This window comes from Emiliania huxleyi (genome assembly GCF_000372725.1).
Source record: "Emiliania huxleyi CCMP1516 unplaced genomic scaffold EMIHUscaffold_1, whole genome shotgun sequence".
In the NCBI taxonomy this organism is placed as follows: Eukaryota; Haptophyta; order Isochrysidales; family Noelaerhabdaceae; genus Emiliania; species Emiliania huxleyi.
Window position 1 is genome coordinate 2,430,532 of NW_005202428.1, and position 21,403 is coordinate 2,451,934.

The following is a 21,403-nucleotide window of genomic DNA, read 5'->3' on the forward strand; positions in this document are numbered from 1 at the left end:
GGAGAGCGGGCCCGTCCTCCCTGGGAGGGGCGGAGGCGACACGACCCAATGCCGCCATCCTCGCCCGGGGAGACCCCGGCCGGGCCGTCGACGCTCTCGGAGGCTGCGGTACCAGTCGAGGCGAAGCGGAGTCGAGGCCACAGCCGAGGAAGAGGCATCACCATCAGAAACGACTGCAGAGGCAGTCTGGTAACGCCCGGAAGGCGAGCAAGGGACCGGGACGAGCCGAGGGCTCGCCCCGACAGGCGAAGGAAGGGACTCTGGGACCGGAGTCGGGCGGGCGCACATGAGGCGTATCCGTGTACGTACGTGGAGTACAGTGTTGTGTGTCCGTTAGCTCCGAGTAGAGGGGGCGTTCTGCAGTTAAGGGGAAACCCGGTACACGGAACTAACCCTCGGGCACCCGTGTTTACTTTACGGCACAAGGGTGGCATGCTCTCCGGCGAGCCGTCGCAAACGCGTTTCCGTCCGCCCGTTTCATCGAGTTTGCCCGAGTGGTAAAATGCAATCGAATCTGCCCGAGTGGTCAAGTAAAACGTTGCCTGTCGTGAAAGTTGCCCGAGTGGTCTGTGGGGAAAAAACGAAAATCGAGACGGACTTCTTGAACGGCCAGGCAACATGTCTTCCTTACTATCATTAATTGATGCTTTTTGCACGGCTGAGCCCCCCCACCCCCCCCCCCTCCCCCGCGCCCACTCCCTGCCCTCTCCCGCCACGCACTCCGTCAGAGCCCCCTCCCCTCTTGCACAACAGGAATTTTGACAATTAACAAGGTGATGCGCGGCGCTGTCTCTCAAGATGGAAGCAGGAAGCTTCCATCCCGGCGGTGGTTCGAATCCACACGAGCCGAAGGGTGAAGGGGGAGGCAGGCCCGAGGTCTGAAGCTCACCCATTGTGGAAGTGAGAACTGCTCGACCCACCCCTGATCCTGCTGAACAAGCTCCTCTTGTAGCTCGATCGGTCACACCGCCATCGCCGTCGGGGAGAGGGGGGACGACACTGCCTCGGCAGCGTGCACCTCGATCCTGTACCGTGTTTGTTATGACCCCCCCCAATGAACACACCAGTGAGGGTGGGCGAGACGATCGAGGGGTCCCGTACCATGCGGAACCGACCCTATCCAGTGCTCAAGTGCTCAAGGGTGGTTGCCGGTAGATAGGACTGGGAATTGAAGTAGATAGCGCGGCGCGGCGGTGGGTGAGGTGGGGTGGGGGGTGGGGGGGGGGGGGCGGCGTGGCGTGGAGCTCCGAGATAGCGCGAGATCGCCCGAGATCGCGCGGCGCGGCCCGAGATCGCCCGAGATCGCGCGGTTCTGCGGTCGGCGAGGTGGGTGGGTTGGGAGCGAGGGGGCGGAAGTGTTCAGTGCGGTAGATGGCGAGCTCGAGGCGCGTGAGCCGGACTTGTGAGCCGGACCACCCCCTCTTGTTCTCTGCGTTGTTGAGCCAGGACTCAACATACTCGGGCTCGTAATCCCAAACTGTCACTCCCCTTTCTCCCGGCCGCGGGGTGGGGCGCGCGCGGGGGCGGCGGGTGTGCGGCGGGTGTGAGGGATGTCTGTGAGCCCGAGAGCGATATGCCATGTCCGCCTTGCGTTTGTTTTCATAACATCGAAGGCTAAGCTCAAAGTAAACGCAACTCGCTGAGATGTTCGCCTCGCGTTTTGTCTGGGCGACCCTGCCTGATCAGTCGGGGCACGCGCATTCCGCCCAATCGGCTTCGATGAATGCGACTGCGCACACGTACAACGCGAGCGCACCACAGGTCTTTCCCTACGGCTACGAGCACACCCAGACCGGCTCGCCGCTCATCATCCTCATCATTGGCGGCGTGGCGCGTCTCCTCCTCTTCATTTGCTGTGGGCTATTCGTCCGACAACGCATGCTGCCGGAGCAGAGCGAGATGCGCAGGTCGGCGCTTTGCTCCGCAATAGCCACGCTGCCAACCCGGAAGGCCGCCAATGAGGTCCACGAGTGCTCAATTTGCCTCTGCCCGGCGGTCGAGGGCGAAGAGTTAACGACGATGCCGTGCCAGCACGAGTTCCACACAACCTGTATAAACGAATGGCTGGTCCGTACGGCAGACGGCACCCCTGCCTCGTGTCCACTGTGCAAGTGCCCCGCCTTCGAGCCGCAGTTGAGCACGGAAGACCAGGTCTATCCCCACGGCTCATTGACCCGTTACATGATCATGAGGTGACAGGGCGTGTCGTTGCGAGGCGACGTTTGTCTGCCTCTCACTCAAGACGACAGGCGGCGCGTCCACGTGCAAAGTTCTACGGCTTGTGGCACAGTGCAGGAGGATGGGGAAGGTTGCGCAAATCGCAGCCCGGTCCTCGTGTGGGGATAGGTGAGTGTGCAAGTCACACAACATTGCATTGTGCAGCGTTCACAGTGGCGCCGCCTGCCACATGTTCTCGCTGGCGGTCGAGATGGAATGGCTCGCAATGATCGCAATCGTAACACGCGTCGTGCATAAATGCACGACGCGATGGCGAGCGAGCCGTGTGATCGGAAAATCCGTGTGTGACCGGCGCGTCTCGAGTTGCGGGTGTGAGCGTAACCGTGTGTGAGCGTGCGTGCGTGTGCACCCGTTTCAATGTAATACACACAGCTCCACGATGATCTCTCGGCGCGGGGAGTGAAACGCGCTCGTTCTCGCGAAAAGACCTCTCCGGACAGCGCCGCGTACCGCTTTTTTGCCTGCTTGCGGTCTCTCGAGAGACGAGAGTCGCCGCGCGTCAAGTTGGTGCCTAGGCTAGAGGCCGGTTGGAGAGTGGCCGAGAGGTGTGGGTGAGCGCGATAGAGATCAAGGGATCCCACGTTGATGCCTGGTGTATCAGCCTCCTCTCAAGCAAGCTCCATCAAACCGCCACGCTCTTGGGGACAGGCTGCGGCTCGGGTTGCGGGACCGCGTACACAGCGACGGCCGCGGGCGCTACTACCCTCATCGCGGTGGGTTGGAAAGGCGACAGGGGCGCGGAGGCGATGGCACGAGCTGCCTGCAGCGAAAAGACCGTCAGCAGGCCAAAGAGGACACAGGCCACGGAGTCAAAGAGGATGATTGGCCAGATGAGCCACGCGAACAATCCAGTCAGGTGCTCGCAATCCTCGCTGCTGCTGTCGTGGTTGCCCGAGGCGTATTCGTCGCAGTCGACACTGTCACTGGATACCACGGCCCAGAGCCAGACGTAGATGACCACGGCAGTGAGCTGCATGGCGGAAGCAAAGGCGCAAAGCCAGGCGGCGCCAACGTGTGCTCCATGCGATGGCGCGTCTGGTGTGCCAGAGCAACACAGGATTATCGAGGCGCCGGCTATGGCCAAGAGGCCGCTGAGCCCGGGCCACCAGTAGGTGGCGACGCCAAAGTTAAGAAAGGTGATTACCGCAAACACGAGAACGGCTGCTGCGAGGCTGCGTGCTTTGTTCACCTGGAGGAGAAGCCGCGGTTCAGCGTGGTGCGCAACGTGTGTGGGGCGCTGCTGGAGCGTGCCTCTGGCAGTGACATCGTTCTTGCCGAAGGCGAGCCGGGCGTGGCGAAGGCGAGCCGGATGTGGCAGGGAGCCGGACGAATGCGAGCGGGTCACAATCGCGGGCACGGCGGGCGGCGCCAAAGGAAGTGTCCATGTTTTCTTTTTACTAGTGTAATGTAAAGCTCTTCCGATATTCCATTCCTTGGAGTTAGGCTCGAGTCCCAGGCACCGCCCACAGTCTCACAGGGAGTCGGTGCTTGATCCGGCGCCCGACGCCCGGCGTTGCGAGGCACGCGGTGTGCCCGACGGTTCGCGCGGTCGCGGTGAAGGCTAAAGAGGCGGTCCTTCAAACGCTGGAATGCCTCGTTCTGCTTTCGCATCGAGCCCTCCAGCTCGCCTCCACTGCCGTGGTGCGTGGTCGCGGAACCACCGCGCACGCTCCTGCAGGAACTCGTCCTCAATGTCAAAGTCCGTGGCTACCGGTGCGGGCGAGAGCGGGCGTTGCATTTGCTGCTGTCGGCTGAATGATGCGATGGTCCACTCGCAAGTCACTGGCACCGTCGCGCCTCTCGGCACCTCGTCCCAAGGCCGGCCGTAAAATAAGGAGATGCGCCCCTGCAGCTCCTGGTCGAGCTCATATGCGTCGCTGTCGTCAGGCGCCTCCTCGCGTGGCCGCCTCACTGGCGAGTCCGGGTAGGAGAAGTAACAGTCATCCCCGTAGGCGGGCGAGCCAGGAGGTGTCGGACCTCCACCGCCTGGAGCAAGCTGCGCCTCGAGCCATGCCTGTGACGCCTCTGAACCCGGGTCGCGCAGGTATGCATCGGCCTCAGCAGCATCGCCCGTGTAAGCTTCATACGCGCAAAAGAAGGGGTTTACACGGCGGTTGCGAAAGTTGGCAATGCTGCCACGGGTGGAGAGGCCCCAAGCACCAGTCTCAAAATAACCCAAATTTTCTCTGAAGCGTGTGCGAGGTCGTCTTGCTTCTCTCGCTCAATCCGCTCACGCTCGAGTTTAGCCCGCTCCTCATGCCGATCGGCCTCAACGCCATCCCAGCCCTCCGGCACCCGATCCCCACCTGACGGCTGCCCGTCGTTGGCGCGCGGCTCCAAAAGCGCCTCGTCGAAGTAGTCACAGGTGACTCCAGGCACGTCTGGGGCGATGCCTACGCCATCGTAGGTGCACGTGAACGCACCCTCGCACATGCAACCGTCCATGCACTCGAGCCGGGCGCGCTCGTACGCTTCGGAGGCGCGCCACTCGGTGATGCGTTCACCGTCGATCGGCTGTCCAGGTTGCTGTGGGTCGAGCAGCCAGTCACGGAAATCCTCAACCTCCGCCACGCCGAGAGCTGCCTCCGACGCGACCTTTGCCACCGCAGCGTCAAAGGCGAGGCTGTGATTCCTTGCTCTCACGCTGCTCACGGCGGCGTCGCTGCTGGTTGGCCACTCATTTCGTCGCCCGCTCCCCTTGCGACATGGCGGCGGCCCTTCGCTTTGCGCCGCTTGCGAGCCCAGCGGTGAGCTGGTGATGCTGTGCTGTCGGCTGCGCTTGCCGGATGACTCCCCCACGACGCCAGCAGCCTTCCTGCGTGGTCGCCTGCGTCGCATCCTGCGTGGTCGCCTGCGTCGCATCCTGCGTGGTCGGTGGCCGGTGGCGGTTCGCGCTCTCGCTCCTTGCCCCCCATGCGCGCCGGCTGTTGGCTCCCGAGCTGAGGCCGACGATTTGCGGCGGGACGGCCGAGTTTGAATGAGCTGGTTCGCGGCTTCAAGAGCGGTCGGCGCTCCGGCACAAGAGCTCGACGAGCTAGATACTTGAGCTCAACCGCCGCCGCCTGCGCAAGAGCTCTCGACCGGAGTCGGACTTCAGACCCAACGCGGCCGTCAGAAATCACGCCTGCGTGGATCGCGTCACACCATTCCTCGCTACCCAACATACATATCCCCCTCGAGAACCTCGAGAGAGACCCTTCGCCGTGCAAAAAAATCCCTGCCCTGCCTTCCACGTCACGCCGCGCCGCGCAAGTCAGCCTCGGATTTTGATGTCGTCGCGTCTGTCGCCGTGCCTGGCCGTGGTCGCGCTGCTCGCGATCGCAGCGTACACCTTGTACCGCACCCGAGCGGAGCACCGCGTCGAGATCCCTCCCGTGCGAGAGCTCGCGGTGGCGGTGCAGGCTGCCAACGGGCTCTACCTGGCTGTCGGCGAGGACGGGCTGGTGCGGGCAGGCAGCAGGTCGCCCACCGCGCAGCAGGCGGCGCGCTTCCGGTTGCTTCCAGTGTCGCAGTCGTCCGCACACGAGCTGCAGCGCCTCTCCGCCGCCCACGAGCTCCGCTCCACCGCCACCAAGCGGCGGACGCGATCGGGATGTGAGTGCTCCGGCTTTTCGTCAGACTACGGATTCGGGCGGTACTGCCACGAGTGGGAGAGCTCCTTCGAAGACCCGTGGTGCTATGTCGACGACGCATGTGCCGGCGGACGCTCCAAACGGGGCTCCTTTGGCCGCAGGCATGAGACGTGCGCACTCGCGCCGCCGCCCTCGCCGCCGCCCTCGCCGCCGTTCCCGCCTCCGCCGCCGTACGTGGAGCCAAAGTGGCAGCCTCCGCCGGGGTGCAACTGCTCGGGCTACAGCAACGAGCACGGGTATGGCGCGCACTGCGCCGCGTGGGAGAAGCAGCACGACGAGTGGCAGACGCCGTGGTGCTATGTGGACGCCGCCTGCCCGTCCGGGCGCTCGGGCTCGTTCGGGCGCAAGCACGCGGACTGCGTGCAGCCGGTGGAGTCGTTTGGGGCGAGTCCGTTTGGAGGGGACGCCGGGCCGCGCAGCCTCGGCGAATCTCGGGGCGCGGGCGGGGCGCGGCGGCTCGAGGAGATCACGGTGCGCAGGTCTCGGTCGGAGGAGGTCATGATGTACTCTCGCTCGCGTCGCGAGCGCAAGTTTGCCCGGCGGGAGGCGGCCGAGAGGCAGGCGCAGGAGGTCGCCAGGCAGGCGTCTGACTTCTTTATGCTCGTCTCCGAGCGGACCGGCGCCTTCCTCGCCGTCGACCTGCCGCCGCACGACAGGGCGCCAAAGCTCCGCTCGACAGACGCGGCGGCCTGTGGGAGGTTGCCCGAGACCAACCCGAGATCGCCCGAGATTAGGCGCTGATGCTCCGCTCGACGGACGCGAAGCTGAGCGACGCCGCCGTCCTCGCGCGCATGCCAGACGGACGCATCCTCGCCGCCGCCGCACGGTCAGGCCCCTTCTCTCGTCGGCCACCTTCGCCGCAACACTCTCTCTCTGCGGCCCGCCCCCTCTCTCTGCCGCTCCCTCCCTCTCCGCTGCCATCGCCACCGCTTCCCTCGCCACCGCTCCCGCCGCAGCTGCTCCCGCCGCAGCTGCTCCCGCCGCCGCGCCCCCAGGTCCTTCCTCAATCTGTGCGGCCCCTTCTCCTCCCTCTCGTCCGGCGAGGCCGAGACGGGGCAGGCTGTCTGCGCGGGCGAGTCCGCCCATGGGCCGATCCGAGCTGTCTGCAACCAGCGTCTTCACGCGTCTGGCCGTGCGCAGGCACGCGCGAGTCGGCCGACGAGCCGCACTTCAAGCTGCTGCGCGGCAACCACGCCATGCAGATCAACACGACTGTGCTCCGCATTCAGCCACTGTGAGGGAAGAGCTGCGGGGCGCAGCGCCGCCAGCGCATGGCTTCCCCTCGGGCTCGTGTGCAGAATGGAGACAAGTGTGTAGCTGCGTGTGTCTCTGAGAGAGAGTCTCCGAGATAGCGTGGCGCGTACACGTATATGGCTTTGTGCGTGGTGATGGACCGAATTTGCGTTTTGCGCTGCCTCTTGCGCGCGTGTGTCTTGAGTGTAATTCACGATCAGGTTTTATATACGCGGCCCAGCGGGCGATGCGGCGGGGCTTCCTTTGGTGTGCTGGCTCCAGCTCAGGTCAGAGGGCCCAGCCACTCGTCGGTTGGGTGTAAACAAGCATCCCCGAGTGGCTTCAAACCAAACAGGGTGTGAATAGAGCTGTCTTGATGGTGCTGAGGACGAAGCCACCTCAAACGTTGATGAAGCCGCGAGTTTTTATGTATGTACAAAGAGAGACGATTTAGGTTTGGGGCAGCGCGAGTGGGCGAACTTTTCGGCGGTCGTGCTTTTCGGCGGTCGTGGAGGTCGTGGAGGTCGTGGAGTGGCGAGTCACGCTCGTGCGGACAGCATCGATGCCGTCGCCGGACGCGGCGGCGAGGCACACGGGCGCAGCGTGGCGCGTCGGCAGGCCCATCACGAGCGGATGCGCGACGAGCGCGCTCGGGAAGCGGCCGCGGGCGACGCGGAGCTTCCGCCGGAGGACGACGTGGTCGAGATGGCGAGCGCCGTCCACGTGCTGGACAGCGTGGCGGAGGTGGGCCCGAACTACACCCTGCTGCGCAGCAAGGAGACGAAGGCGAAGCGGCGGAAGCGACAGCGCGAGGATGCCAGGGCGGCGCTCGACGGCCACACTGTCCTGTCCACCGGATTGCGCCTCGAGATATTCTGCGACAGCGAGCGGTGGTACCCTGCGACCGTCATGGCGCGGGAGGAGGACGGGGACGGACGGATCGTGCACGAGGTCGAGTACGACGGCTACTCGGATCGGCGGTGGTGGCACATGCTGGACGACGAGCGGTGGCGAGCCGTCCCAGAGCAGGCCGGCGCGGGCGCAGGCGGCGCTGCCGGAGACGGGGATGGGTTGCGGCGATGGACCGCTAGTATATCCTGTTTTCGAAAGAAAGAAAGTGCCCCGTTTGTGCCGCGTCCCGTGCCCCCCGAGTTCATTTTAAAAAGAAAGAAAGAAAGAGACAACGCAAGGGAGGGATGGGAGGACGGCACGCCGCCACCACACAGGGATTTTAAGGAGAGGGGTGTGATGCGCTAGCCGTCGCCCTCCCTAACACTTCCTCTAGTTTTCATTAGCTGTGAATGTTTATGCCCGCCGCAGGACCGCCCTATTCCACTCGGCACGCGCCACGGGCCACGAGAGGCCTGGTAGAGCCCAGCTGGCATGTTCTATCGCCCGGGTGTCGGGCTGTCTGCATACAGACGTCTCGTCGCCGTGGCCGACGCGTGGTCCGACGTGTGGAGGAGTTTGACCTCAGCCAGGCCGTCGGTGTCGGCTGGCTGACGGCGGCCGCCGGAATCGCGATTCGCTCTGCCAGCTGCCAGCAGCCTCGTGTCGCCGCTCTCGTTGGCGCAGCAGCAGCGATTGGCCTTTGCGCCGTCGCTCGACGGCGTCACCGCCCATCTGACCTGCGCAGCTCCTGCAGCTCCTGCAGCTCCTGCTGTCAGTCTTCTGCTCTCAGACACGCACCTCACTCGCCGCACGCGGATTGTGCGCCGCGCCAAGCAGGACACGTGCTCATGCAAACAATGCGAGAACTTGGTTGCGCCGCTTAGTGGCGGCGCTGCTAGGAAGTGGCAGCGTGGGAAGCAAAGCAGATGGAGGCGGCGCGGCATGCCAAGGAGCTGCTGCTGGCGGAGGTTGAGCGGCTAAGTGCAGCAAGGGCCAAGGGCAAGAAGGGCAAGAAGAAGAAGAAGAATGTGGGCGTGGGCGATACGGGCGCCGCTAGGCTCAACGAGGAGATGCTGTGCATTACAGAGCTCGTAGCGAGCTCGATTTTGATGAGAATTTGATGAGAAATATCTCAATTTTGAGCAAAAAACGCCAAAAAAATCGGCGCCTGCGGCGGGCCAGCCTCCGGCGGCGCCTGCGGCGGGCCGCTGGGGCCTCCGCCCCAGACCCTGTTTACACCCGAGCTATGCCCCACGACCTGAGCCGGAGCCGCTATAACACGTTGCTGAGCCCTGGTATGCACCGCAGCAGCGCCCCGAGGGCCCAGCAGCCAATCACGGACAACGTCGACGTCGCCAGCCAGCCCAGCACGAGCGCCGCTTCGGGAAGCCGCGTCGCCGACGCCCAGCTGCCCGGCCGAAAGTAGGTTGGATGGCCGAGGGCAGCGAGAGCCTCCGCATAGCCGTACACGATCAGCGGTAGCACCAGGCCCTGGACGAGGTAAGCCGAGTAGGCCACCTCGCATAGCCGGCGGGACGAGGCCGTCTGCCAGTTGGCGTGAAGGCGGGACCAGTCGAGGAGCGCGACCGTGAAGGCCATGCAAAACACGCCGACGCACGTGCCGACGCCGAGCATGCAGAGCACGAAGCCGAGAGATATGGTGTCCACGTCACGGCCGTCAAAGTTGTCCTCCTTCGGGAGGGGCCCCGCTGCAGGATCCTCACCGGGCACGGCTGGCATAAATTTGAGGCCGCCACCACTGATGTAGAGCGTTGCGGTGAAGGCGAAGCCACCGGCGCCGACGATGGCGGAGACAATCCGTGCGGCTGTGCGCTCTGCGGCGCTCAGCTCTGGCAAGTGGACGTCGAGCCATCCGTTGCGACGGGCGCGGATGCCGCCTGCGAGAGAAATAAGCGTGTTGGGAGGAGGCTAGAGGGCAAGGGTTGCGTGTGGTAGAAGAGCAGTAGCAGGTTCCTCGCGGTCAGTTCCGGTCGAATCTCAGGTGTTCTCACCTTCGAAGAAGATGATGTAGAAGGGAAAGGTGCCAAATGTGAAGGGCAACGTTGCCAGGTTGGACACGAACGGCATCATAGCCGCGTTGAGCGCGCCGCAGCACGCGCCGAGCAGACACAGCGCGGCGAGCGAGGGCGGGGCCGAGGGGGTGAGAGACGCCGCCTCAGCGGCCCGCATGCGGAAAGAGTAGCCGGCGTTGAATATGCAGAGCCAGGCGAGGAACCACGTCGGCCCCGGGTCGGGCGCGTAGCCGGGCGACTGCCCGCGCAGGAGGGCCAAGAGGACGTTGATGGCCGGGCCAATGACCAGCACGTAGCAGACGAATGGGATGCCGAGACGGGTGAACTTGTCCTGCATGAAGGCAAACTCACCCTTGCGCTGGTGCGATGAGGGCGTAAAGTATGCCGAGATGAAGAAGAAGAGGCTCATGAAGTAGGATGCGTTGAGCGCCATGAAGGCAACACCAAAGGCCTGGAAGGGATGGAGGTAGTCGCCAAGCATGTAAGCAAAGCCGCCCGTACCGAGGAAGCTGGCGGTGCAGTGGTGCACTATCACGAGCACTGTGAGCCCCAGCTTGAGGATGTCCAGCCACAGGAGGCGTGTCTTGACCGGCTTGGTGGACTTGGTGGATTCCGTTGCAGTTGGGGTGTCATTGGCCACCCGCGGTGCTTCCTTCTGGACGTCAGCTGGCTTAATGGCCCTTTTTACACAGAGAGGCAGGAGCCGACCGACAACGATGCAGACCGCAATCAGCGCAGTGAGGGCCTCGTTGCCGAATGGCACAAAGGCGCACACGGGAATCGCCAGCAGCTGCACCGTCCAGAGCACAACTACGCGGCACGTACGCGACGCGCAGCACGGTGCCTTCTCCGAGGTGGACTGCATCGCCCAGTGAACGTAATTTAGTGCGATGCTTACGAGTACGATGGAGAGAGAGAGACGCGATGGGCATTTCGTTGTCGATGGTTGGCAACAGAGAGACGCACACACTAGTCCCAGCCGCCTTGTTTATTGGCAGGCCTCTTCTCCCTACCCCCCTTTCCGTGATCTCGCTCCCTGCGGGCTCCGCGTACATGCATCTAGATATTTTTTTGCGTCCAGCAGTATGCATGTGTGTATGTAGGTGAGAGAGCGACATAAATAATTAAATAGAGCAGGCATCTCCAGGAGAGATGGGCAAAGAGACGCTGGCCATCTTTGTTTTTTTTCGTTCAATTCGTCGTCGGCGCGTCGGGCGATTTTGCCAGAACCGCCCGCGTCGCAAAAGTTGCGAGCGCACGCGCGCCTTTCGTGCGAGTCATGACAAGTCCTGTCGCGGCGGGTCAAGGCTTACCAGTGGTGACCGTGACCAAGATCATCGACCACTCGCATTTGAATGCGGACGGAATGCTCTCCCTCTCCACCCTGCTGAAGGCGAGCCACACCACACGCAACCGCCCCTGCCCAAGCACTCTCGTCAGCGCCTCGTTGGCACCATAATAACATCTTTCCCGGCGCGCTCTCAAAAACCTCTCCCCTCCGCTTCAGTGGATGGACATCACCGCCTGCCTCGCCGCCGAACTGCACTGTGCGCCGGACGAAGCCTACGCGGGATGAGGCTGGCACAGCAAAGCCAGCGAGGCTCACTCTATCCGTTGACCCTCCTTACCGCAGGCCGCAAGATGAGCGTCACAATCTCGATGGACGAGGTCTCGTTCCCCGCAGAGGAGTATGGCAAGGTGGCAGTCGGGCAGGCCCTGTCGCTCCGCGGCCAGGTCAATAACGCCTTCAACACCTCGATGGAGGTCGGTGTTCTCGTCACCTCCGAGGCGCCACTTCCGAGCCACTTCTCACGTCACCCCAAGCGAATAGCACACCCTCACCTTATGAGGTGCATACAGGCGCTCGGCACGGGCGCCACGGCCACCGTCTGCCTCGCCTTCTTCATCTTCGTGGCGATTGACGAGTCGGGCGGCAAGGAGAGCGTCGAGCCCGGCGCCAGTTCAAGGGGATCCCTCCAGCTAGACTTCAGCCAAGCCTATTCGTAGGCGCGCGTCGAACCGGTCGTGCCGGTCACCTTTGAGGAGCAGCACGAGTTTGCCCTCGCCGCCGAGCGCCGCAAAGTACGCATCAAGCGGCGGCAGGTGAGAGATACTCTCTGTAGAGCCTTCACTGAAGCTCCAACGCACGCACCACAAGCTCGTTCACCTCACCGCAGGTCGAGAAGACAATGGCCAGCCGGCTGCTGCCGAGCCCGCCCGTCTCGCCCGTGACGCTCCGCAGCTCCGCCGTGCGCAGCTCTCAGTTCGGGTCCACCTCCGCCGCGCGGACTTCGCGCCGGTCGTGGGTCGGCGCGCGGGCGCAGGAAACGCTGCAGTCGATGGACACGACTCAGCTGGTCCTCCCGCACCATGCGAACCACCACGGAAACACATTCGGTGCGGGACACTTCCGAGACTTCCGCCGCCACCGCGCCACCGCGCTCCACCGTTTTGCACATTAGGAATACCCAGCTCTAGACAATGGCGCCACGATAACGCATCAGCGTGTCCGTGATTTGACCTATCAGGTGGACAAATCATGGCCTGGATGGCCGAATTTGCGAGTATTCTCAGCAGCCGGCAGGCGAAAGCGTCTCTCGCGGGAGGGCGACCGGCGGGCGCTGTGCAGGTGCACATCGAGGCGATCGACGCGCTCCACTTTATCTCGCCCTCCAAGACGGGCGACCGCATCTCGCTGCACGGGCACGTCACGCGCGTTTTCGGCACCTCGATGGAGGCAACATGTCCAAACAGATAGCACTCATGGACATCAAAGAGGGAGTGGCCACGGCTGGCGCAGCGTCAGCCCGTCACAGTCCGTCTTATCCACCATTGCTTGCGCTCCGGCTGCCCCTTTCGCAGGTGGAGATCTCAGTCCGCGCCTATGACGTGGCCGGCGGGCAGGAGAGCGCGCGGCACATCAACAACGGCTTCCTAGTCGTGCAGGTCTTGGGCGGCGACGGCCAGCCCCTCGCCCTTCGGCCGAGCCGCGCAGACATGACTGGTGACGACCCCGAGTCGCGGCCTCGGCACGAGGCGGCCGCGTCGCGAGAGGCCGTGCGCGCGCTGCGCAGGCAGATGGGGTCGCTGCAGGTGCACACTTCTGCGATACTTCCGTCCTATTTGCACTGTGGCCAGAGAGCGGTTGCTCTTTTGCTGAGACACGTCCGAGGTTGTGGGAGTCGCGGTTTGCCCTGCAGGCGGGCGCCATGACATGGTCCGAGGACCTCAAGGAAGAGATGTGCATCTGCAACCTCTGGGGCGAGCTCCACATCAAGTTGCTATAATTCATCTTCGCCACATCTGACTCTTGCGATTTCTCCATAGGCGTGCTCCGCATCAGCCATGTCGACGAGTGGCACGAGCTCGCGGCCATGCCAAGGGGCAGCCCGCTCCCGGCGCCACTCGCCGCTTTGAACGCCGGCTCTGACGTAAGCCCGGCCGACATTGCCCTCTCCGCGAATCTTTGCACGTGGGGCTTGCCGCTCCTCTCAATCCGCGGGTGTTTGTCCGTCGACACCCCGCCGCCGCTCGTCTTTGAGTTGCTTAAGTCGCCGGAGAGGCGCGCCGCGTGGGACGTCCTCCTCAAAGAGGGACGGCTCGTTCGTCAGATTGGGCCGGACAACGCGATCGTCCACGAGGTGTCACTGAGCTTTATTCTCGTCTACTGTACTTCTGGATGAGCTCATACACCATGAGCTCACCCCCTAGGTCTTTGAGCCGCTTAGTGGCGATTTGGGCCGGCCGCACGACTACGCACTGATCAGCTCCTGGCGGTGCGCGCGGCCGACGGGCCCGCCTTGCCTGGCCGCTCCGAGATTGGCCAAAAGTCACCTGAGATTGTTCACGGTCAGGTGTGAGAGCGACGGGTCATACGTGATCGCTTCGCGCTCGATTGTCGTGGAGGAAGTGCCGCCCTCGCCGCAATACCAGAGGGGCGAGGTGTTGCCTTCTGGCTGGTGGATACAACCGCAGACAGACGGGTCTGGCAGCGAGCTAACGTATGCCATCTAGGGGGGCGAAGGCTGCTGGGCCATACGATTGGCCAGGCTCGGCGATCGGTTGTAGGTACGTCATTCAGATGAGGGCCGAGCTTCTTGGCGTTGGCACAGATATTGCGTCGGCGCGCAAGGTTGCGTTCTCGCTTATGCCCAGCCTACTTGGCCTCGTGCGATTGTTGCAGTGCGGGGCGGGGGCGGGGGCAGAGGGCCAGGAGGGGCTCGGCTCGGACTTGCGTCAGGTTTTGCTCGCCATGACGTTGGCCCTATCTGTACTTGTACCTCCGCGATGTATCGGCCATCTCTTGGCTCTATAGGACCTTCTCACCAAGATGCGCACCCTCTTCCACCGCGGCAGCAGCGAAACCAAAAAGAACGAGCAGGTGGTGGAAGGGGCAACGACGGGCCCTTTTGTGAGCCTCCTCTCAGGCAGCCGCGGCTGATGCTTTGCATCTAGCGCTCTTTTTGATTGTGTGTGTTTTGAGAGTTGTGTGTGCGAGCCCTGGGACCACTGTTACCGCCCACAGCTGCCAGCCGATGTATTTTTTGTCCCCGCGAGATCTATTGTTCTTTGTTGTATACAGAAGCTGGGATCTCTGCTGAGGGCCGGTGTGACTGAGGGAGAGTCGGCCCGTCGCAGCTCCCTTGGCTGTTGGCTCGTGTACACGACTTTACATCTGCACCTCATCGCCCAAGCAGCCGCGGTGCGCATCTCTCTCTTGTGTCGCTCATTTGGTGCTTCCCTCCTGCACTCCCGTCGGCGCCTCGAAGGCACTCGCGTTGGAGAGTAGTCTCGCCTCACTGTCCTCGCCCTCTCCCTCCTCGCTGGCTAGCAGGCGCAGCGCCACCTACGGGACGTGCTCCGGACACTTCAAAGATGCCCGTCCCGGCCCTGCTCGCTAGCTGACGCACACCACAGATGCGGTGGCGCTGCGCACGTCGTCGTTGGCCGCTGCCGCACCAATGGCGGGCAGCCGCAGCAGCGAGAAGCCGGTGATGGCCAATAGTGCGAGAGCTGCCCCCGCCATGCCCTGCGAGCACAGAGACGATCCGAAGGAGGTATGGGCAATGGGGCAGCCTGCTTTCCCAATGCGAGCCAGTGTTGCTACAGTGCTGACTGCAGAGTCCTGCGGCGTCGGAGGAGCGTCGTAGAAGAGCGCGCCCACGACGATGACGGAGCAGGTTTTGACCTACGATAGCAAGGAGATGGGCTGGCCAGAAGACAGCCGAGAGATAGCCGAGAAACAGCCGTACGGCCTGACCTGCCCAAGCAGCACGTGTGCCAGCGCGCTAATCAGCCCGAAGATGGCCGTCGCCGACGTGGTCGCCTAATCTCGTAGGAGAAGGTGATCTCGGTGGCTGTCACCTGTCAGCGAGGTAGCCATCGTGATGTGGTCGCCGCTAGCGCAGCGAGCGCACTCGCCAGGATGAAGCCGAAGGTCCTTACGCTTGCCTAGGAAGAGGCAAGTGCGACGGGTGGTGGAGAGTGGCGAGGGAGGAGCGGTGAGGCGCGTGCAAGCTGTACCGCTGTACGTCGACCGAGCTCGTTTGTATCTCGACTGTATGTCGGCCGCATCTCGAAATCCCGATTTTCATCTCGGTTTGCCGGCTGAATCTCACCCAATCGCAGGTGGCGAGGTGCGGCAGGTCCCGGTCCAGCAGCGGCACGTAGGCGAGGGAGAGGAGCGTCATGGCGGGGAGCGCGTTGCTCAGCACCTGCAGCGCACTGAGCCCACCGACCTGTTGCACGTGCATGTTGAGCACCTTTTGTGCCGCCGCGGTGATGACTGCCGAGCACGCGATGAGCGCACCATAGGCGTTGACCTGCACGTCGTCGACGCTTGCCACGCCCACACCGAGGCAGGCGAGTACCAGCGCGACGCCTTGCAGCAGCGTCGTGCGCCGCCCGTACACCACAAAGTCAAATGCGACCAGCGATGGTGTCACAAGGATCTTAACGAGCTGGTAGAAGCCGACGGAGTTTCGGTCGAGCGAGACGTTGGAGAGAGCGTTGCACGCGCTCCAGCAGCACACGAGGAGGTAGAAATTATGGCGCTGCGTCAGCGGGACTGGCCGCTTCTCAAATCCGCCCGCCACATGCACGAACTCGATTGCTCGCCGCGACAGCGTAGTGCAGCGTCGTGAGCGCTGCAGGGAACGGGAAGGACTTGAAGGTCTCGCGGTTCAGCGAGATGCACATGATGGCGGCGACAAAGTTCGCTGAGAGCAGTGCGGCGTTGCGGGCGATGGACATAACGCACGATGGTGCGCAGCACGCGCGCGGCGGCAGACCGGCAGTGCGGTATCAATACAGCAGGGATGGTCCCCGAGGGCAAGCGTGAGCGGGGGCTTCGCCGGCCGAACGAGACACGTGTCGGACGTTCTGCGCGCGGGAAGTGCAGGATTCTGTGATCTGTGATCTGTAAGGGTCCGCTGACAGGCGCATTTTGTATACCGAGGCGGTGCCCGGTGCCGAACCTGTCGGACCTTAAGACAGCGTTGTAGATCCCTGGGCGAGGGTGGTGGCGTCCCCGTCGGGTCAGGGCTGAGGGCGGGGGAGACCAACCCGATCTCTCCGGCGTCCCGGGAGCGTGATTGCCACCTCCCCCTCTGCTCCCCCTGTGCCAACAGCCCCGTGGGGGTAGACCGCTCGTCTAGCCAATCAGCCTTAAGCGAGCGGTCTGGCCTTTGGAATGGCCGAGTTTGGTGTGGACTTGCGTCCTCGCATCGATCGTGGTTGTAGGGATATCGTTATGAACAACAATCACCACTCAGGGAGGCGGCTGTCCCTGAAGGCGAACCTCAGTTACGAGCCACCCCCCCTACTTGCCTCCTCTTTGTTCCCTGGCTTTCTGTCTCTTGCGCGCCTGCCGTCCAAGCTGTGCCCCCCGCATCTCGCCTCCTCGCACCCACCCCGGTGGGGGGGCGCCTTCGTGCCTTTCGTCCCCTGCAGTGCGTGCGCGCTCCTCCCCGTACGTCACCGGCCCCCCGTCCTCTGAGTGCTGTTGGCTCGCTCCCTCTCCCTGATTCATCGAGTCGCTACGTTCATTCTCAAATCGCCCCCGCTTCCTCGGCGGCTGGGACGTCTCGTGCTCTGGCTGTTCCTCGTCTACGTCCATCACTGTGAATTCGTCGTCTGCCTGGCTGCCTTCGTTTGGGCGGCCCGTTTCGGGTGGTTGCTCGCTCGGTCCTGGCTCTGCTGCGCGGTCGCCGCTGTCTCCTCGTCGTCGCTTCTTGCGCCAACGTCGCTGTCGTCGTTGGCTTGGCCGGCGCGGGCTTGCCTAGTTTCGCCCCCCCTGTGCCCGAGCCGCAGTTCGAATCGTATCTCTGGGCCGGCGCGGGGGCCCCAGAGGGTGTCCATGCGGGGGGGAGATGGGGTCCCCCAGCCCGCCGCAGGCGCCGATTTTTCCGCGCTTTTTTTCTTTTTTGGCGATTTTTTACTTGTTTTCATGGGAATTCGGGCGTCCTTGCGGGGCCATGCTATCACGCCTTGCGACAGCCTGTCGGCGCTGCTGACCGTGCCATGATGCACAATTGATCACCTGCATAGCTCGCGGCCTTAGTATCAAGCATTCAGTGACGACCTGATCGTACGGCCAGTAGGAAGGTGTCCTTCCATCGTGTGCACGCTTCTGACGCAATGCGCGTCACCTCGGATTGGCTGCTGGCACTCTCGAGGCTATGCCTACACAGCCTCGCGCGCATGGGCAGTCAAAAGGGACCACGCACCTTCTCAGGACAGCGCCGGTGCCTCTCTCTTGGACCGGCAAACTTGGTGGTATCGTGTCACCAATGTGGGACCAGTGCGGCATCGCGCCATCGACAGCTCTGAACTGCGCCTCACCACTGACCGGGAAGGCCGCCAAGTGGGCCAGCACAGGTCGCACATGTGGCAGCAGTCAGCAGTGCATGGCTGATAGCTAGAGCAGCAGCGTCAGGGTCGCAGGGTCGGATCGTGTCAAGCCTCTCGCCCGGCCGGCCGCGTGCAGACGTTGGCCTGTCTGCTGTCTGCAGTGATCTGTCGGCGGTCAGTACGACCGATCAGGTTGGAGGTTTCTCATGATTGGAGGGTCTATCTGTGTGTACTCCTTGAGATCTCTCCAAATCTGCCCTCTAATCAACCGTAATCATTCGGGAAGTTGGTGCTCTGAGCGACTCTGTCTCTGAGCGCCGGAGCCCCGGTTTTCCGCACTGCGGCGCGGGGCGCACGGTGTGGGCCGGGGCCCCCGCGCCGGCCCAGAGAATGGTATTCGATCCATGAACCGTTGCGCCGCGAGCTGGTTCCGCCGTTCTCTCCTCGCGCGCGTCCGTTGGCTGCCCTGGCTGCTCTGGCTTCTAGACACATATGGACCTTCAAACTTTGACACACCACACACGTTTCTTAGTCATAGATAGTCTCCAGAGTCCCGCGAGAGAGACTCTCCGCAAACGCGCACCCATGCCACATCATCTCCCGCCCGCACGTCACACACCGGCCAGCAGCTCCGTAAACCGGCTGAGCACGATCTCGTTCTCGCACGAGACCGCCCTCGCATTGTAGGGCGGGACGCAGCGCAGGCAACCGAGCACCTGAGCATTTGGGGTTGGGGGTCTCGCCGTGATGAAAAATAGTCGGGGTCTAAAAGCGCTGCGGCGCACCAGCAAGTCTTCCCCTCCGCACCCCTCCAGCTGGAAGGGGATGCGCTGCCGCCGGAGCGCCTGACGGAGTGTGTGGTGATGGTGGTGTGGGAGGGAGGGCGGAGGCGGCGTGCTTGGCGGAGATATGGGGAGATGCGGCGAGATGTGGGCGAGATGTGGGGGAGATTGGGCCGAGTTGGATTTGTGCTACTGGGAGGCGTGCGGCGGATCTGCGTCGATCTACGGGAGAAGAGACGTGGTGACGTTCAAGGGACCACACGCCATTGGCACGGCGAACCGAGCTCGTGTGAATATGAGTGTGCGTGTGCGTGTGTGCAGTCTGCGTGTGCGTGCGTGTGTCTGTTGAGATGTGCCCCTCTCCGGGACGCCTCGCAGATGGCGTCTCTTCGCCCCTCGATCTCCGCGGGCGTGGCGGTCGAGTCGCTCTGCCTCGACGCGGGCGCCAGGGCGGGCGGGCGGCCGCAGTCCGGCGGCGAGCGAGGAGTGCCTACGCGGGAGGATGCGGACCACGTGGCACGTGGCGGCCGGCGCAGCGGAAATGTTGAGGACCAGTCTCGCCGTGTGTGGAGACCTCCGCGATGGCGTCATGCAGCAGTACCATTGGCAGCACGGCGCCGGGCGGGCCGGCCTGCGAGGGAGCGAGAGTGCCATGAGTCGAGCTGCAAGTCGAGGCGCTGTCTGGGAGCGCGCGGATGGACATCTGGCACTGTGGTGTGGCCGAGGACAGGCGGACGCCAGCCATAAGCAGTGGCCGGTGGCGCTTTGCACCGGTTCGGGCCGGAGGAGCACGACGTTGCCCGTCTCGGGGTCCACAGCGTGCACAAAGCCGAGGTGCACGCTGCCGTCGATGAGGTGCGCGGTGATCCAGGCGCCTGGGGCAGAGGTGGTCGGGCTCGCTGGTAGCGGCGCTAGAGCAGCGGCGCCACACCGGACCTGTCAGGCCGAGCAGCCCCTGGCGGCTGCTGCTGGGCGACTGCATCCGCTGCGTCTTGGCCTCTGCCCTCTAACGACACGGCGCGCTCTGGTGAATTGAGAAAATCAGGCACACCGCCCCCGGGAAGCCTGCGGGCGAAGTTCTTTCGAGGTCTTGAGGCGAGCCGAGTTCTGCTGCGAGAACACGCTGATCGCCCTGCGCTCCGCCATCGCTCAGGTCCCAAACCGAGCATGAAACCGCGCGTAAGCGTCGCCCTCCTCTCCTCCCTCGCCATCGGCGCACGGGCACTGTCATTAGCAGCGCCGCATGCCGCGGCCGGCTGCTCGCGCACGCCCGTGCTCAGCATGGGTCTCTTCCCGAGCGAGGAGGGTGCGGCGACGGTTGAGCCACGCAACGTGCGCCTCGCTCGGCTGCTCGGCGCGCTGGTCGGCGCGAGCGAGGCGGACGCGGCGTCGCTCCTCGATTCACACACGGAGCTGCTGCTCGAGCCGTTTTCGGCAGGCTCGCACGTGTCTGGCTCCGTCTTTCGCGACGGCATGACGCTCGACGACAAGCTAGCGGAATATGAGCGCTCGCTGGCCGAGCGCATCTCCGCTGCCTCGTCTGAGCCGGTCGCCTCTGCGCTGACGGCCATGCGCGACCACACCATTGCCGCTGCTGCGAGGCTACGAGGCGGTGCGGTCAGCCGCGCTTGCGCAGTCCGCACGGCGACCGCAGCGGCGGCGGCGATGGTGCGGCTGCCCGCTTCCGCTGCCGACCCGGCCACGGAGACGCGCGCATTGCTCGCGGAGGCGCGGCGCCAGCTCGATCCGTGCCAGGCGCAGATTGCCGACGGGAGCTGGGACGCCGTCCGCACGGTGGTCAAGACTGCGCCGCTGGCGAGCGTGCCCAAGCTCGTCACGAGGTATATCGCCGAGCAAGGCGCCGCCGCCGCCGAGGGAGGCTCGTCGGCCGGCTCGGCGGCACCCTGACCTCCACCCTCGGCTGCACCCTCGGCTGTAGGCGAAGCCGCCGAGGAGCTCGTCGTGCCTCGGCAAGACTTTGTGCAGGCACTGCAGCTCCTCGACATGGGCGTGTACAACAACAACTTTGTGTCGGAGCAGAACTCCCCCGGCGCGCGTGGCAAGGGCGTGCAGGTGTGGGAGAGAGGGAGAGGGAGGGAGACAGAGAGAGCTCTCTCGGCCAACCTCAGACATCTCGTAAACTCTGGCTAGCCCTGCCTCTCCGCCTCGCCTCGCCTCGAGCTGTGCCGGCGCACGACTCCTCCTCCTCTCCGCTCAACGTGGCCAGCCTGTGCGTGCAGGTGGACCGAGAGACGCCGTTGCGCCACCTCGCCGAAGCCAAAGCAGCGCTCGACGAGATTCTCGCTTTCTCGGCTGCCGGTGGCGTCCCGTAGCGGTGGTAGCACTTGGAGTGCAGTCATTAGCCTCACACCCCAGGGCCGGGGAGCTAAGTCCTAAGAAGCGCACCCAGCGGGCCGGATGATCGACGGGATCGGGCTACGAGCAAGAAAGCCCCGACGGTGACACTGGGGGGTGCGCCGTGCGCTTTCGCAGCAGGGGGGCAAACGTAGACAGGAGAGCACTTGGAGTGCAAAAGAAAGAAAGAAAACAGACAACCCAAGGGAGGGATGGGAGGACGGCACGCCGCCACCACACAGGGATTTTAAGGAGAGGAGTGTGATGCGCTAGCCGTCGCCCACCCTAGGGAGTCTGCCTCTTCCTATCTCTTTTCGCAGTCTCTCGCCGATTCTCGCTGCAACCTTCATGCCACCTCGCGGCCGTCCCACTCTCGTCGTTCTCTCCC

General features: G+C 63.9%; 8 protein-coding genes across 8 annotated transcripts; 4 read left to right on the forward strand and 4 right to left on the reverse strand.

Annotated features, from left to right (window-relative positions):
* Positions 1-1,932: 1,932 nt before the first annotated feature.
* On the forward strand, positions 1,933-2,112 carry EMIHUDRAFT_59821 (hypothetical protein; the record flags this gene model as incomplete). Its single annotated transcript, XM_005794394.1, has 1 exon — positions 1,933-2,112. A coding segment is annotated over one exon (180 nt), but the record flags the coding sequence as incomplete, so codon positions are not given.
* A 748-nt stretch (positions 2,113-2,860) lies between these two features.
* On the reverse strand, positions 2,861-5,076 carry EMIHUDRAFT_194700 (hypothetical protein; the record flags this gene model as incomplete). Its single annotated transcript, XM_005794395.1, has 4 exons — positions 2,861-3,427; positions 3,714-3,813; positions 3,900-4,294; positions 4,399-5,076. 4 exons carry the CDS (start codon positions 5,074-5,076, stop codon positions 2,861-2,863), a joined length of 1,740 nt encoding a protein of 579 aa, XP_005794452.1.
* A 431-nt stretch (positions 5,077-5,507) lies between these two features.
* EMIHUDRAFT_447551 (hypothetical protein) lies at positions 5,508-7,334 on the forward strand (the record flags this gene model as incomplete). The annotated part of the gene is made up of 7 exons (XM_005794396.1): positions 5,508-5,980; positions 6,095-6,239; positions 6,363-6,503; positions 6,605-6,696; positions 6,866-6,942; positions 7,011-7,226; positions 7,256-7,334. 6 exons carry the CDS (start codon positions 5,508-5,510, stop codon positions 7,106-7,108), a joined length of 1,026 nt encoding a protein of 341 aa, XP_005794453.1. The 3' UTR covers positions 7,109-7,226; positions 7,256-7,334.
* A 1,932-nt stretch (positions 7,335-9,266) lies between these two features.
* On the reverse strand, positions 9,267-10,892 carry EMIHUDRAFT_194703 (hypothetical protein; the record flags this gene model as incomplete). Its single annotated transcript, XM_005794397.1, has 2 exons — positions 9,267-9,892; positions 10,007-10,892. The coding sequence occupies 2 exons, from the start codon at positions 10,890-10,892 to the stop codon at positions 9,267-9,269; spliced, it is 1,512 nt and encodes a 503-aa protein (XP_005794454.1).
* Positions 10,893-11,233: 341 nt separating this feature from the next.
* On the forward strand, positions 11,234-12,785 carry EMIHUDRAFT_461063 (hypothetical protein; the record flags this gene model as incomplete). Its single annotated transcript, XM_005794398.1, has 7 exons — positions 11,234-11,420; positions 11,535-11,574; positions 11,661-11,815; positions 11,888-11,971; positions 12,035-12,130; positions 12,205-12,424; positions 12,556-12,785. Exons 1-7 carry the CDS (start codon positions 11,307-11,309, stop codon positions 12,783-12,785), a joined length of 939 nt encoding a protein of 312 aa, XP_005794455.1. The 5' UTR covers positions 11,234-11,306.
* A 616-nt stretch (positions 12,786-13,401) lies between these two features.
* Positions 13,402-14,041, forward strand: EMIHUDRAFT_194705 (hypothetical protein; the record flags this gene model as incomplete). The annotated part of the gene is made up of 3 exons (XM_005794399.1): positions 13,402-13,668; positions 13,739-13,803; positions 13,882-14,041. The coding sequence occupies 3 exons, from the start codon at positions 13,402-13,404 to the stop codon at positions 14,039-14,041; spliced, it is 492 nt and encodes a 163-aa protein (XP_005794456.1).
* Positions 14,042-14,753: 712 nt separating this feature from the next.
* EMIHUDRAFT_95207 (hypothetical protein) lies at positions 14,754-16,279 on the reverse strand (the record flags this gene model as incomplete). Its single annotated transcript, XM_005794400.1, has 6 exons — positions 14,754-14,873; positions 14,964-15,056; positions 15,144-15,215; positions 15,288-15,353; positions 15,646-16,080; positions 16,151-16,279. 6 exons carry the CDS (start codon positions 16,277-16,279, stop codon positions 14,754-14,756), a joined length of 915 nt encoding a protein of 304 aa, XP_005794457.1.
* Positions 16,280-18,489: 2,210 nt separating this feature from the next.
* Positions 18,490-19,642, reverse strand: EMIHUDRAFT_194708 (hypothetical protein; the record flags this gene model as incomplete). Its single annotated transcript, XM_005794401.1, has 5 exons — positions 18,490-18,594; positions 18,664-18,723; positions 19,235-19,291; positions 19,432-19,535; positions 19,597-19,642. The coding sequence occupies 5 exons, from the start codon at positions 19,640-19,642 to the stop codon at positions 18,490-18,492; spliced, it is 372 nt and encodes a 123-aa protein (XP_005794458.1).
* Positions 19,643-21,403: the final 1,761 nt, after the last annotated feature.